Here is a 17,047-nt window from a genome sequence, read left to right on the forward strand (position 1 = left end):
ATCTCTCTTCGAAGTGGACCAGGCCAAAAAAGCTGCAGCACGAGATTTATTCACTAAATACATGCATAGGAAATAATCTTCGAGCCTGAATCGGGAAGCCGATTTTGTCAACAACTCGATAAGGAATCGAGGAATGAAATTATTCGGTTACCAAATCACCGGGCTGTTGAACTCTCCTCCGTCTTTCCCTCCCCCCTCACGCTCCCTCTCTCTCTCTCTCTGTCTCTCTCTCTCTCTCTCTCTCTCTCTATTTCGATCTCACTCGTCGTATCTCCATTATCTCGGTGTGTACAGACTTTTCAGGCAGTCAGGACACCTCCGCGTTTCTACTCTGTCTCTCAGCTCGAACATTATGCTAACAAGACCTGGGTCAGTGAAGTCATTCGTAAAACCGACCGGATCGTATAAGATTTGGAACGGCGCGAAGCAAAGCCGTTGAACCCACGAAAATCCGGCTCGTTGTAGGTCGAACGGGAAACGATCGATCGATCAAGGCGTATACCTACCTACTTGTGAAAATACACCAGCGACGATATATGTACGAACAAGGAATAATTCGACTCACCTCGCTCTTCAGGTTGAGCGGGACGTCGCAGGGTGGGTCCAGGTCTGCTTCCGTCTTGATCTGATGGGACATGAGGCTGTGACTGTGCCGCGGCGGGGCGGCGGTCGCCAGCATGTTGCGATGCTGCCGGTGCTGGAGGTGTTGCTGAAGATGATGGTGCGAGTAGGGGGGCGACAGCTGGGTGTTCAGGGTCCGGAGGTCAGCTGGGGGCGAGGCAGGTGCCGCTGTGCTGCTCTGTTCCTCTTCGGCCGAGCCCTCCGCCATGTCAGCCTCGCATCCCGAATCTCCGCGATCTACGGTAAGAACAAGAGAGACGGTGATTATCGTAGATCCGGTCAGAGTTGGCGGAGATTTAGCTGCTGCTGCCGCTGCTTCGCGCTGTTTATTTCTTCAGTTTCCCCGCGGAAGAGGTGATTAAAAGAGGACGGATTGGGATTCTCACACGGATGTTTTCACAACGGCGGAAGTAAGCGGAGACCAAAAGATGTGAGGACAAAAAAAAGCGAAAAAGAAAAAAAAAAAAGATATTCCTTCCTCTTACGATCCTCGCCGGTCGTATTCCGCTGTATATTGTACCTAGACCGAAAGCGAGCTTACTTTTTCTATTCCTCGCTTTACGTGAATAAACACTTGACTCGAGGTAGGGGAATGAGGGGGGGGGGGGGGGGGGGGTATCTTTACCGGATCGCGCCAGTTATTACACATCCGCGTGTTTGTACGTCCATGCCGTGACAAATGAAAGGGGGGGGGGGGGGGGTGGAGGATGGCTGGAAAATAATCGCGCGGTTCTAATTGCAAGCTTGCGGTGGCTTCCGTAACATAAAGTAGTTATCCAGTTTCGAGCTTCGCGTGTAATTACTCTTACTGTCCGATTCCGATCTATAATAATTGAGAATATATCGCGGAGATGATGAAACGACAATGATAAACTTGTTATTATTATTTTCGACTGTCGGTGGAATTATTCTCCTCGAATCGCGATGTTGAACGTGCGGGAAAAATACTGCACGAACGTTGCCGAGTTCTTGCAATGCTGATTATATGCATGCGTACATAATACAATACATTGTTGCAATGGATACAATGCGTTGAGTGCAATCGCGTACTTGTACCTACGTCATACATGTACATTTTACATATATACACACACACATATATACATATATATATGCATATATACGAAGATACGTGAGCGAAAGTAACGCTATTCGAGAAACGTACACGCGATTCATTTCATTTGAATATATGCTAAATATAATTAACGCGAGCAAACATCTGTTAAGAAGGCAGACAGAGAAATTATAAGGAGTTCATTTAGCCACCAACGACTTCAAAGGCAAAGAAAGAAGAAATGAGAAATAAAACGAAGAAGAAGGAGGGGGAGAGAGAGAGAGAGAGACGGAGAAAGAGAGAGGGAAAAAAAGTTTCTTCGGGCACGCGAGGCCGTTTCTCTGCTTGCATACATACGGCACGTTCTTCCCCAACCGGCGGTGTAATTATTTTTATCTAAACGCGTACGGTTAGTGAGAATTCAAGGGCAACGAAATCACCGAGAATTCTATATAATATAAAGGACAGCTAAGAGCCGGTTTTCCACTTGCAGACTGTCTATACCGTCCTCACCCTTCGTCCCGCCGACTTAAGGCTCGTTCTCGTTCGCGTTCGAAACGCAACCAACAACATCTGCTTCTATTTTTGCGTTGGCCGGTGTCCAAAATTTTATTTTTCAAATGGTAGTCGGTCCGCGCGTATGACGAACGGATGGACGGATGGATGGATGGATCATTTCGCCCGCCCGATACCGCCGGCGAGGCGAGCAATTTTCATTTTTCAACTCGCGCACACATCCGCGCAAAGCCCTGTCAAAACGCGTGTCATTCCCAAAGCCGAGTGACAAGTCGGGCATATGTTTAACGCCGTGCACCGCGCGTATTGACCGAGGTTGATAAAAAAGCCGCCCTCCCCCCCCCTCCCTCTCAAAGAAGAAAAAAAAATAAATAAATAAATAATAATAATAATCACGAGTATAACGAGATGACTCGTCGAAAAACACGGGCAGGAAATCGCCGGATCAGTTTTCGGGCTGGCTGTCGTTTGTACGTATACACGCGTGATGGAAACAAAGCGGGCCGAGGAACGTCAGGAATGCAGAACCCGCGGGATGGGCCTGAGTAGTAATTATAGTGGTCGTCATTTGGCGAGTTCAGTCGGTTTCATTATACGTGTTTGTCACTTACGGCTCACCGGCTTTTTCTATTTTCTCTCTCTCTCTCTCTCTCTCTCTCTCTCTCTCTCTCGCTGTGTCTTCCTTTCTCTCAGCATACTCGATGATTTATTCCGCAGTATGATATTAACATTCCTTGTGCAAGAGCACGGTTACTATTTTCGCTTTATTCCGCCAGACTGCAGAAATGGCCCCCCTTTGTCCCCCCCCCGCGCACCGCGGTGCATCCATGAAAGAACATATGTAGTCTCGCGGGGATATGCTCGTATATTTTTAAACGAACTTTCGGCATTCTTTCAGACCGCGCTACCCCCAAGAATCATCTCGCTCCTATGTATCCCCCCGGTACGTGTGCCGGCGGGTTATTCCCTTTGTGAAGGATGGGGAGGTGGCCATTAATTTTCGCCCGGATTATATTAATTACGCGTCTAGTGTTGAGCCCTAGTATTATTATGCTGCTACGTAACCATCGGGTGTCTAAGGAGTCGAGCTCTTGTTTGTAGTGATTGCATCAACTTTTTTAGATAATTACAGACGCACTAGAAGGTTTTGACCAATTAGTTTCAAGAATTGAACCCCCCATAATCGTTCCGTTTTAATCACACATCTGATTCATCTCGTTCGAGGAAAGACGACCCGAATCACTTCAACGCCATATTGTTGAACAACAAAGAATATTACGATGCGGTACGCAAAGACAGCGGATAAATGAAAATCAAATTATTGTCCAATTGACGATCGTTACAACACCGGATCCAACAAATCTGCACCCCGATGAAACGGACTACTTAGATTCGTCTCGTGGTCGGATATGAGTTTTGCCAACGGTTGTCATATTTTATTTTGTTTCAGAAAGACTGTGATCACACGCGGTGAGGGACTTGCATCTGAATGAATCTAAAAGAGAAAAAAAGAAAAAGAAAAAAAAAAACCAATCTCACCTACAAATCTGGGACTGTCAAGGTTGCTTTTGTAATTTCGATTCGTTACAACGGTAATTATCATTGTTCCGCGTTATTGTCAGCGAGAAAATAATGAGAAATAAAGATGTAAAGATGTATGTATAACAGGAGGGAGTATTTCCGTGGAACGTACTCTTTCCATATATACCCGTCAGACGCGACGCGTTAAGTAGCGACGCGAATGTGTGTGAAGTCAGAACGGTGAACAGGGCACACGTATAGTCGTCGTAAAATGATACAGCACACGTTTTCCAAGTTATAATCGTGTATCTTGGTCATAGAACGAGATACCTAATAATTAAGGAAGACCGAGGTAGAGGGAGGAGGTGGAGGGGGGGGTGGGGGGTGGGGGGTGGTTGATTGATGTTAATTCAAAGGGTAATTAAGAATGTTGTGGATAAAAATCCAGTAATTTATGGTCATTGAAGATAATTATATGTTGGCCAGTTTGTAATTGCAACCGCGATGTTCCCCGTGTGCTGTGGAATATATACGGTCTCAGATCACAGCTTATTATAGGGGCAAGTCGAGGAGGAGATAACGTGGGTTAGAAGTAGACTGGTTGTCCGTTCGTCTGGCTCTCCGCCTAGCCAAAATGCCCGAGGGGCCCGAAACGACGAACCTCCGGGATCAGCTACACGTATACACGGACGTACGGCTACAATTTATGAAGCCAATTGGAAGAGTTGTTTTCAAGAATTTTCGGACGACGTATGGAAAGACTAATAAATAACTGGAGCGTATAATCGCTCCCCCCGCCCCCTCGAGTCTCCGCATCCCTTGTACAGGCAAATACCCCCTCGTACCGTTCAACCGCGTGTCGGATCTTCGCTCCTCTCCTCTCCCCCCCCTCCCCTTTCCCTCTTCCTCTTCACTCGGCTTTTCCCGCATCATCCAACCTCTCCCGGTCCAGCCGTTAAATTCACGCGTTAGATCAGCAGTACAGCCGAAAGAGCGAGGTGCCTCGTATACACATACACGTGTAGACGTGCGTAAAAAATGAAAGCTTCAAAACGCGTATACAGCTGTTGCTCCGCGTTAAGTACCGGCAGCTCGTTTAAGCATGCGCACCCATATACGCGTGCAGAGATCGGTTCACGACACGAAGAGACGAAACTCGCGGGTGCTTCGCGTTAATTCGAACCTGCATCGTCAGGCAAAATCAGTAAAGCGAGTATCATTCGATAAATCGAGTGAGGTGTATTTTTAGCCCCGGTCTTTCACCGTCGCCTGCGCGCCGCGACGCTCTCGCTCCACATTTTTTATAAGGCTTTCCAAACTTTGGTTCACCGGCTTCTTTGCGTCAGGGAACCGTGCTGCGTGGAGTGCATCGGGTCCTTCGTATGCACCACACGTCCCTCGTAGTACTTGAATTATCATCGCAGCGGGAACAGTTGGCTGGTTACTATACCTCCTACCGCGTCATTGTAGAACCAAACTCTCATTTATCCTCACTTTCGGGATCATTTCAGCAATTTCTATCGCACGCGTTTCTGTACATGTATTATATGTATATATGTATACATGTTAGCTCGCGTAAAGTTTACGTACGGACATGCATATATAGCAAAAATGACGCGTGATTCGGCATTGACGAAATTCGAATGTGAATGTATAAGAACACCCGACGCTAGCCTGAAAACAGCGTCAAGATCGTGAATATAAAATTTGTTTGGACCGTCGATCTGCCTCGGCGGTGAAATAAATACACCGTTGAAACGTAGAAATGGTAATTTTTTATTTATATATTTCTTTGTTTCAAACTGCGAAACGGTAGTTATACCCAATTCGCCGAAATAATGTAATCGCATGTGTACGCGGGTCGTTGAGGAGTACGAACTTGTTCGTTTCTTGGTTTCGTTGTTGGGCTAAATTGTGAGAGGCGGGCTAAAACGGTACGTATCATTGAAACGAGATAATCACGACGCTGGGAAAATATTATTTATCAGTAGTTATCTGTTTCATCGAGCAAGGAAAAAGGAAAACCCACAACCCTGAACATGTGAGGCTTCGAATACGCGCGTGACGTAGGTGCATGCAAAGCTTGGCTGTGGGGCAGGAGGGGAGGGGGAGTAGCTGCTAGATGATAGCACGTGAGGGCGAGCGTGTGTGTGTGTGACGGTAAAGTATACCGCCTATGATGTACAAGGTACAAAGGTGGGCGCATATAACGTGTAATAGGCGTTTCATGCGATCCCATTCAAGCGGAAATCCACGAGGCTTTGTTCCAAGTCACGAAACGCAAGGATTAAACTGAACCGGTGCGTTTTATTATATTAATACGTGTGTCGGTGTGCGTGCGTGTCAATACCCGCGTATAAAACTGTGGGACGCAAGGGGAGGGCGCGTTACGTGAGTATATGAGAAACTTCGTTGGGGTGCAGCAGGGAGAAATTTACGGAACGACGTACAGACCGCGTAATCGCACCGTTAGGTCAAATCATCGTTCACTTGGGTTTCGGACGAGGATAATTATTCTTGCACAATTATATACGTACCGTTTAACGGAAATTATTTGTGTATCATCCGAGTTCTTTTTTTAACGGAATTCGAATTTTGTTACACGGATAAAAGCGAGAAGAGCAAAACTTTTACAACGCCCACCTAGGGAATTTCCTTTCGTTATGACCAATCGATCGATGGACGAAATTTTATCGACTGGAAGCTATTTTTCACTTTATGCGAAAGGAGGGTTTTTCACGCTGCTTAAAATAAAGCTCTAGTTCTATTCCGTTGCACTGAGGTTCACGGGCGAATCTATTTTAGAAATGGCCTGTAGGAATAGACCGCGCGAGCTGGCTTCGTGACACGTATAAGTTGAACGTAATTTTCTACAATCGATCGGACGATAATGATGTCGATATAATTTATTGATGTGCACTCAAGCGTTTCAACACAGTCTAATATGTCGACACCTTTTATCCACTCTACTCGTTATAATTACAAATATTACAGAGTTTTACATGTATTTAAGATCCGCATGCCACGCGCGGTCAAATATATACCTATATATATACATATATGTAAATATATATATGTGTGCGTGTGTGTGACAGAGGTCAGCCGCGGAGCAAAGGAATATAAAATTAAGCATTCGATTGTAACAGCCGATTGTAAAGTTGTGCAATTAAGATTATAGTTGATTAAGTATCTTAGTCGTTTTCCCTTTCGCGACTCGAGTTCGACCCGATATCAACTATACATACAACTATAATTGATGAATAATATCATAAGCTTTGAGGGCCGTGGCCAAGCGTGAAAAATTAACGTTAATCACCGACAGTCATTAGCTGGTAAGTAGCCCGCATAAAGTATTCAGTTGAAATCGATTGATTCGTACAAGTTGATATATTAGTACCGACTAGCATCGTCGGAAGCATACATTTATCCAGCGGTATTAAATACAGTTTCCACTGGAGATCTTTATGCTCCGATACGTTCGAAGAGAAAAAAATTAAAAAGAAAAAAAAAACGCGAGTTTTAATTTTTGACATAATATTTTCCAGCTGTTCGTATATACGCGTTCAAGGTTGTGTAATAACAGTTTACAGGGATGAAAGGAAAACGTGAGATACAAGCTAAATAAAGTCTAGAGAGTGCATTAAACTCCAAATAACCGAAAATAGAATTCAACTGTAGGTACGCGTTTATTACAATACCGCCTCCCCCCCCACTGAGAATACATATTTCAGTCCCAAAAACGAACACTACAAACAAGGCGTGTAATGAGCTTGCACACGTTTATACGCATATAAGCAGGGACTGCCGTATAATGTCCTGCAGATATCAAAATTCAAAGCGTATCCTCGAAAGGACTTGTCTCGATCGCTTTTCCGCGTGCAGGATGTGAAATAAAATAGGTAATACCTAGGTAGGTGGGTAAGCGATTCTAAGTGCAGGCACGTATAAACATGCAGGCAATATGCACGCTGTTGCACCCACACACGATGTGCCAACGGTGCGGATGACTCCGATGGACGGAGGCGCGAGGGGGCGGAGGGGGGGGTTAACCGTTTTCATTGACCGCTGCATGATGGTCAACGCGCCATTCATTGATCAACACGTAGAATCCGTTCGCACAAACATTCCTCCGTTTCTGACTAGAATCAGAGAATATCATACGGTATAAAATCATAGACTTTTGCTGATTTTCAGTTTCACAGATACATCGTCAAGTGCTGGTTTTAGGTTTACTTTTTTTAACGTTTAATTTTTCCTTGGTCTTTTTTTTTTTTTTTTTCTTTCTTTCCAATTATTAAGAAATCAGCATTGCGTAACACAAATTCGGAAAATTTTTGAAGAACAGTTTGAACCGTCGGTAAGGGAGTATAAAAAGAAAAAGATCTATAGTTATTTGAATTTCATGTTAAGAATATTTATTATACTGTACTTAAACGTTCTCAAAGTTTTGAAATATTCTGCCGATTGAAAGTAGGGGAAAAAAAAAAAAAAAAACTCAAGGAAACGAAAGATAGCAAATCTTCGTGTGTGCAAAAAATATCGATTTATATTCTGAGAATTGTATTGATTCGATATTTTTACGATCTCTCCCCGAGTGGAATATTTGATTCGAGGGTTCCTGGTTGTTGAAGAAGTGCAATTAATACCAGGAAACGGCTACGATATGTACATGGCACAACATGACTGGTAAAATGTGAAGCACGTATTGCGCTCGGGAGAAGGTAAGAGAGAAAAGAGAAAGAAGAGAGAGAGAGCGAGAGAGAGTTTATAGCCAGCATGTTGATAAAATCTCCTGGTACGTGCAGAGACGCATCAAGCGTGCGGTCTGGGGTGGCGTATATAGGAGCCGGGGAGGATTTTTCGCGTTCAAATTAGGTCCATTAGAAGTACCGAGCGTGCAAAAACACTCTAGAACGCCGGCGCAACCCTTGTGCGAGTGGTTGGCGTGTCGCTATCGGAGCCGCGGGTGGATATAAGGACGCGACACGCGGTATGCATATAACAACGGGGCACGGAAGGACTCCCGCCGGACGGAGAGGGAAACGAAGAAAGTGAGAGCGAGAGGGAGAGAGAAGGAGAGAGAGAGAGAGAGCGGGGGCACGCGCGTGTCGGCGGTCGCACGTGCTTTTTTATTTATTCCAAGCTCTCTCTTCCCCGCCCCGCAGTTTTTTTGCTTCTCTTTTTCAGTTCCTTTTTACTCTGTTTTGTCAAATTATTAAAATTAATGACACCCTTCGCTTGGCATTAAACTTTGTGGGGTGCGCGGAACGGCAGTCACGAAGCTTCGCGAGCACTGCGAAGAAAATAAGCCCTCAATAAGACGCTCGTGGATTTTCCTGATTATGCCGTATGAAAGATATTGTACCTACATATACACTCCGCATACTTTTAAGTAAACGTTTGAATTATGAAAGGTACGTATATTTGTACGCGAGTAAAACTTACGATATTATGTACCAACTGCACTGATTTGAACAATAGCCATGCATCGTGCAATGTTCGAAGATTCAGACGTCGTTTTGTATTCCTGTAAGTATAATTCGAACAAGAGAAGAGATCCAAAAGTCTGCGTGGTGCCAACGAGCCCCGAAATCAATTTCATGCCGCGAGTTAGGCCTTCCACATCAGTATCCGGGACATTTCCACGGTAGCTTTTCAGTCATTGAAATAGCAAAGTTATCCCGATTTGAGCGTGCGAGTTAATTTCCCATCGGAGATATTTCAACCGGAGCATGTGACGCTGACCGTTTCAAATAGCTGTACGGTATGTATACACTATACATATATATATATATATGTAGTACACAAGAAGCGATTCAAGAGGACGACCTCAATGAGCGCGAAAAGCGAAAGAAGAAAGAAGACGAGGCAGAAAAAAACGAGCGAAACGCGCGACGTAGTAAAGTAAAAGAGGAGCTGAAGGAGAGCGAGAACCCGAAGCGAAGGGTCTATTCGGGGGCGCTGGAGGATTTAAGGAGGGTGGAGGAGCCGAGCCGAGGTGGGGGTGGGTGGCTAACATCGATCCGTTTTCTTGACCTCCGCAACATTTCATTTTCTCTCCCGCTCACGGAATATCGCCCGCACCCTCGAGTCGGTCCGTTGTGCCGCAAGGGTGAACGTCCAGGTCGCGCTTGCGGTTATTTGTTGCATTCTTTGCAGCCATGCGCGACGATAACGAGACAGCCGGTCGGTCGCCAATATTCTCGATCGTTGCACCGTTCCGTTGGATGATTCGAGCGCGGTTTTCTTTTCTTCGGTTATTATTCTTTCTCGTCCGTAAAAGCGCACGCGCCGTTCGCACATTCTACCAACAAACACGCGCGCGTTTCGTGCCTTGATGCAGAAATAAGAATAATCGCGACGCGGAACGAGCGCGGAATTTCGATGATAGGAAACGGGGCGAGGATTTACCGATGGTGAGTCAGTACGTCGCCTGGAGTTTTGACGTACGTACGTTTTGTGAAAATAAAAGAAAAAAAAGAAGGAAAGAAAACGTCGAAGAGAGGAAAAAGTATTCAGTCAAACGTGTCAGGGTTAAAACCGGCAAACTGGATCCTGTTTATCCATTGTCCCGATCCGCGCGCGTGGGTGAAAAACTTCGCCTCGAAATATTTCCTGCACGAATGTCAAGATTGCGAATATTCCATTGTTAATTTGCCGGCGTCGCGCGTCGTCGCACGTCGTTTATACCTACGTACGGAAAATGCATAAAATCGCAATCGTTTGCGGTGCCGGGTTAGGTACGTTGTAATTACTCGAGAAAAGAAGAGAGTTTGTTCTCGCGCGCCGGGCTCGAATCGCTCTGCAGGGAAAACCCACCATTCGGTGGAATTGTACGACTATATCCTCTCGTTGTTATTTCCTCAACTGGTCGAGCACTGCGCTGTGCCACTTTACTGTTAGGCACACGAGTAATTACGTTGAATAAATATTTTCGGATGATTATATTATTTTCTATTGTTATCTCTGAATTTATTTTCTCTACTCATCGACGTACGGATAAAAATTACGTTACACATGTCGCACGTACAATCTTATCTTCTATTGTTATTCAGCGGAAACTTCATTCACTCCGGTAACACAAAGTGAAAGTTTTCCGTGATCAATTGCAATATTCACACGATCGAGGCGGAAGTAACGCATAGATTTGTCGCAGACTCTTTGTTGCCTGCATCTGAATTCGGACCGAAGGTTAAGCATGATCTCATCATCATTTCTGTATAACCTTTTTTTCTACCTCTCCACGCAAGATTAAACTTTCGTTACTCGCGCTTGCTTGCCCAACAAATTTCATCGCGCGGCGAGCACTTTGCCCACGCCCATGTTAAACGAAATGCAACGTTGCCGCGTCATGATGTGATAGCGAAATATTTCTACTAAATACCTTGATTGTTTATTTTTTAAATAAATATATGGAATATAATTACCTTTAAATCTAACGCTACTTAAACGCACCAAATGTATAGGTAGTTTTTACTCTCAGCTGAGAGGTTCCGAGTAAAATCTGACAACGTGGTGAGAAAAATTAAATCGACTATTTAACTCGAATAATGAGCACTGTGCCGCTTTTTCACGGTCTTGTTGAATATAAATATGCTTTTATTATACATTAAAACAAACACTTATTCGTTATAAGTATATCTAACGATGGTAAACATTTCCGAGAAAGAGAATTGGTAAAGTATGAAGTCAAAATTACTCACGTAGTTATGTATATAACGATTTTTGTCTGAAAGGCGGCGCCAGGCCCGTAGCGCGAGTAACGAAAAAGTTAACATCGATTATAATTTACTTGCTTCGAACAAAAGAGATTGAAAAAATTAAAACAATCCGGTATTGTGTCTTGAACTATCGATGATTCTCGCATTTTCCTAAGTGACGCCCGATAATATCTAAATAGGATGTCAAGGCAATTTATAAACTAATCGAAAACAGGCCATATCAGCGGCAAATCTTGGTCTTAAATAGCTGATACCGGACGCGGTGCCTCCGAGAAGCAGTATGCATACATACATGGGTATAACGGAGGTTGTAAGGCGGAGGAACGGCGGCGGGGAAGGGCGAAGTGAAAGTGGGGAGCGAAAGGTGGGTGATGAACGAAAAAGCAAAGAAGTGAAATTCAAGAAGCTTTGACTCGAGTTTTGGCGCCGGGACGGCTTCCAGCCTTTATAGAGAATGGATCTTTTCTCCGGCTCCTCGCGGGATTCAAGTGCCTACCGCAACAATATCGTCTCAGATCTCTCCTCGTCGTCGGGTGGAGTGGCTGCTCCTTCGGGTTCCCCCCACCCCCGCCCGATTCGAGTCGGCTCCCCCGCGACTTCCGAGAGGCGAAGCAAAGAACTCGGTCGAGGCGCGAGGCGCTGAACCACCCTTAAAACCGCCCCCGTCGCCGCGTCGAACTCGTACGGATTTTCCACCTCGTGGAACGCCGGCGTTTCAACCCCCGCCGCAACTCGGCGTCACGCCGCCGTCGACACGTGCTTCTGTTTACACGTCGTGCCCCCGGCTGACTGCGGTCACACGCACGCGGCGGCGGGAAGGCGGGAACCGGAAAGCTCGGGATGGCGCGTTTCTAACGAGCTTGTTGACTCGACTCGTCGGCGCGGCGCTTCGGCGGACAAAGTTCCCGGTAAATGAGAAGATGATAAGGAGAATACGAACGAAGGCGAGTCGCGATCATCGACGACGCGCTTTCGCGGTTCCGCGTCGCATTTCGATTGCGCGGCCCGGCCGTCCGTGTATAATTACCAAGTTAATTGTCGCAACACGGTTTGTGAGTAGTAGCCGGGAGTCGAGACTGCAGCGGTGAATTATCATCGCAGATTTGCACGGGTGTGCCGAAAGAAGCGCCGTGCGTATAACACGGAAGCTATCTCTAAACTCAATCGCCCCTCGGCCGCTCCAGGCTGCATTCGGTCCTGCTTGAAACGTCTTCGTTCTAGCTTGTGGCGTATAAAGAGTGTGGAGAACCGTAGGTAGGCAGAGCCGAGAGTTCCAGCCGCCGACATTCTTGCCCGAGCGGTGTATTAAAGTAGGTAACTTAATTGCCGAGATTATCTTAATTGTACCAAGCTCGAGGTAATCAGGATTAAGAAAGAGAGTCTCGAGGCGTGTTCGCCGCGACGGTGACCGCGTACACGTATATACGTACGTACGTACGCGTATGCGTTCGCACGCATGCACACGACGTCGCGCGTCGAGACGCCACAACGCCCGAGACTCGTTTTTTGTGAGCATCGCGCGCCGATTGTCCTCTTTCGACAAATTCTCTCCCCTCTAGCAATCAGCAGCGTTGCGAAATCCTCTTTCCCTCTTTCTCTCGCGTCAAGTAAAGCGTATGTGTAGGTATACGGTGTATCGTTACTTCCACCTGGCAGTCGAAACACATTATCGCCTCGTAGAAGCGTCGATATGCAATATTGTAAAACGCGTCGCGGACTCGCGTCCTACGCGCGTAGGGTTAATTAAACTTGTAGCGTGATACGATGTTCAAGAAGCTTGCTAACGTAACAGCACGTGTATAGAAAATTACCTCGACCCGTGGGTTTGCAGTTTATAGCTTCACATGCGTGCAGAGGCGCGCGCGCGAAGCGATAATTTGCGTTCGCTTTTCGCCCGTATTCGCTGATTGTGAGATCGTGCAACGGGGTCCTGTACTGTGTAATAATATGCGGGGCTGATTGAAAGATTGCGCGATCGCTGCAGGTTCCCAATCCGATGAAAATAACGATACTCGAACGCGCACTTCAATGATAATCGGACTGCACGTGATGCACGGCTATTAAATACTGTGACGGACGACTCCGAAACGCCACGTTACGGATACGTATAATATACCGCGATGCAGTCGCGCGAAGTATAATAAGGCACAAGGTATAAGGCTTCGAGCTGCATGGCTCGACGTGTGTGTACAAAATATAGTATAAATATACACACGTACGTGTACATCTAGTACATAGTACCGTAGCGGTGACATCATACTGTTTAATTATACTCGTGAATGTGTATATAATTGCGTGCAATTAGAGGTAATTAAGAAACAAATGCTTAATTGCAATCGCTGATAAAACAATTCCTCTCGTATAATACGAGTACCTATACTGCACATACCGTACACGTAACGTTGTGTCGCATAAGTCGGTGCAAGCGTGCAGCGATTCGCCTCCCAACGTACTTGTGTGCGTTGTATATGTGTTGTTGAGTACATACGTACACAATGTGTTTTACGCGCAGAGTGTAGGTGTGTCCGTATCTCGCGAGGAACTTACGAAAAACGCGAGCTTTCCAACAACTCTCCGCGCGACTTGTTATTATTAGTTTATATTGGGTAATTACCGAGACGGTTTCCTTAATTCTCCATCATTTCGTATTTTTACGACGACCAGCTCTGCAGCCAGTTAATGCGGTTTTAATTATTCTGTTTGTCCGCAGTCCCCGCTCAAAGTACGAGTTTGCCGAGTACATAGCAGCGCGCATTATTATAGGCTCGTAAGTATTGCCCGCCTATACACCACCACCACATATCGCCACTTGGAAGTATAGGTGATAATGTCAAAAGTAAAATTTTCACGCTCTCGCGCTCGTACGATTCATTGTTCAACGACGTAACCACGATTCGTATATCTATTTGTACATATAAATATATCGAGATAGAGAGTGAGAGAGAGAGAGAGAGAGAGAGAGAGAGAGAGCAAAAAGCATTTATTCATAAAATCCTGGAGCAATTTGCCCCCCAAGGACAACACAAATGTATTAACAACAGAGTTCTCGATGAGAAGAAAAAACATGGAACAAATTATATAATATTTAAATCAAGTCTATGCTGATTAAAGAACACTGTGCTAATCGGGATAATATCGCTACAACTAGTCAACTGTAAGTTAATCCTACAAGGTACACGCATGTATGCGTTATAAGTTACTCCCTGAAAATTTGGTATAAACGTATTAAATTAGGTATGAGTAATACCGATTAAGAGTGAACAGAACGGCTGGCCAGATATTCTATAAATTTTATTGTTAGTTTAGAGGCGCAGAGGACAAAATCGCATACAAGAAGCAGAGAAAAAGAGAGAGAGAGAGAGATCTATATATATATATATATATATATATATATATATAAATATTAAAAGAAGTTTCCTGAAAATAATGATACGATCTACAAACACTCATGTCATGGGTTGAATTTACATCCAACTGTTATTCCTGCCCAACAAATCAACGAATTGTCGTTACGTTATTACACAATTATATAATACTACAATACATGCATATAATTTATATTCATTCGTCCTATTAAACACCGTCTGCGTCTCGTCATGATTCCAAGCGGAAGGCATCGCGATGCGCAATCGGATTCGTTACGTGGACCGTCATCATTTGAATGCCGGTTTTCATCAGCGCGGAGAGCTAATAAATTTCAATTGACGATTCGTCATTTCATCGGAAAGCCGACCCAGCTGAACCGTACGCTGTTGCTGCATTGTTGTACCGCGTTAATCGAATAACCCGCACTGTGCGGTAAAACAGTTTGTCAGGATTAAGGTCGCGAAGTGTTTCAACTCACCGTTTCAACGGTTCCTGTCGAGTGATTCCTGAATGTTGAGAAAGTATCTTCGGGATCCGAGAAATCGGGAACAAACCCTCCGTGCGATCGAAGTTTCCTCCCCGAAACGTCAGGAGAAGAAGCAGTGGTCCTCTTCTTCAGTGATGAAAAATGCGAGATTATAACAACACTTTCCTCGATAACAACGGTTAGCAAGAGATATATCTGCTTACGTTTTAAAAGTGTCACAGAGTCACAACGCGCGATACGGGTGAACGATTACGAACTTACTGTACGAGGATCACGATCATCGCCACCACCTCACTACTCACAAATATCATCATTCCGTGTTTCGGAATTGATTTCACGCGTATCGCGACTTCGCCATGGTCCTCTCGTCCGCGTACTTACAAAGCGTCACGCCGTGTTTCCCACGTGCGCACGCGGCGTTGCGTTTCCCGCGGCGTGAACTCGATGGCTGCTGGCCACAAAACACGCTCACAAATCACAACAATTGACCACAACCCGATCACCGCGGAGTGGTGAAAAAGTTCATCCAGTCGAAGAAAGCGACCGAGACGATCCGACGAAGCTCGGAGCTTTCTAGGGTCCGTAGCCGCGTCGATTTCCCTTCGTCGTTGCTCGCACCTTGTGCCTCTCGACTGATCCTCGAGTACCAACGTTGCGTGGACGTACGGTGGTGAACGGCGTGCGCGCGTCACGTTGCCCGCGTTGGAAAGTAACGCGCGTAAATGCCTCCCGGTACTTCCCGGTTCGCAGTCTGGCTGCGTAGTGCGATGACGAGGGTTCGCCGCCTCTCGCGGCTCCTATCCTCTCGGGGCTTCGTGGTGGGGGCAGAGTACGCGGGGGCGGCGGGCAGGGGGTGGGGGGCGTGGCCGGAGGCGGGCCGTGCGCGGAGGAGGGCTGCGGGTCGGTCCCGAGATCGGCTTGTTATGATTGTTACCGAGTGTCCGAGCAGCCTTTCGGGGGACTCGCGGTGCCCCGGGGGTGGAGAACGGGGAACGGTGAACGGGGAACACGGGGTGTAGCTCCGATACACCCCCTCTTACCCCCTTACCATCGGGCCGGCAGCTACCCTTCCTCGCACCCCCGACGACGCCTGGACCCGCGATGCAAATCGCACCAGGGACACGAGACTCGAACTCCTGCTAGCCCTGCAGAGACTTGGCGAGAGGGGTGGACGGATGACGCGAAATTTCGACGCCTCGGACGCACCTCGAATATTCGCGAACGGTCGGACAAGATACGGAAAGTAGGTAACTGCTTGCGAGGCTTTGTTTTAGTCGCGTCATTGTGGAGTCGGTTCAGAGTGGTGGACTTGTTCGCGAGTATCGGTATTGACGATGCTTCTAATACTGATTGTAAGAGGACAGGAAAGGTAAGTTTTTACTCTGAAACTCGGATTGGTGAGGATTGAGAAGTCTATCGGCCGACCGAAAAGAAAAAAAAATCAACCACTATGTATTTTTGGAAGAGACTCAAGCGGATCGTTTGGAAAACTGACAGTTAAATTGTACGCTACGCGGTAGGGTGTGTATGATTGATGATTGATGATTTTTAGAATTAGGCACACCAAATGATTTACGGACGATGATTCGATGTGAATTTGCAAGTACATACCTGTTTCAACGACCCACCATGCGATAGCCTGATAAGAATTCGGAAGAGGATAAATTCAAAAATACCTACATCTTCGAAGGGTCGCCTGAGCATATGGTCAAACAATCTTGTGTATCGTCGCATTGTTATTTAATCATTTAAAATGGAGTT

The 17,047-nt window shown here is 46.0% G+C and overlaps 1 protein-coding gene across 6 annotated transcripts in view; it reads right to left on the reverse strand.

Annotated features, from left to right (window-relative positions):
- The window catches only part of LOC107224580 (POU domain, class 6, transcription factor 1), a 161,366-nt gene that overhangs the window by 82,549 nt on the left and 61,770 nt on the right, over nucleotides 1-17,047 (reverse strand). For 4 of the 6 annotated variants that reach the window (XM_046731095.1, XM_046731094.1, XM_046731093.1 and 1 more), the window contains exons 1-2: nucleotides 15,278-16,032; nucleotides 566-858 (exon numbers count right to left, since the gene is read on the reverse strand). In XM_046731095.1, coding sequence (XP_046587051.1) covers nucleotides 566-829 — 264 coding nt within the window. In that variant the 5' untranslated portion in view covers nucleotides 830-858; nucleotides 15,278-16,032. Of the gene's footprint in view, nucleotides 1-565; nucleotides 859-15,277; nucleotides 16,033-17,047 lie in introns of those variants that run through there. The other 2 variants (XM_046731091.1, XM_046731092.1) reach the window with 2 other exon arrangements.

This window comes from Neodiprion lecontei, chromosome 2 (assembly GCF_021901455.1).
Source record: "Neodiprion lecontei isolate iyNeoLeco1 chromosome 2, iyNeoLeco1.1, whole genome shotgun sequence".
NCBI classification, from domain to species: domain Eukaryota; kingdom Metazoa; phylum Arthropoda; class Insecta; order Hymenoptera; family Diprionidae; genus Neodiprion; species Neodiprion lecontei.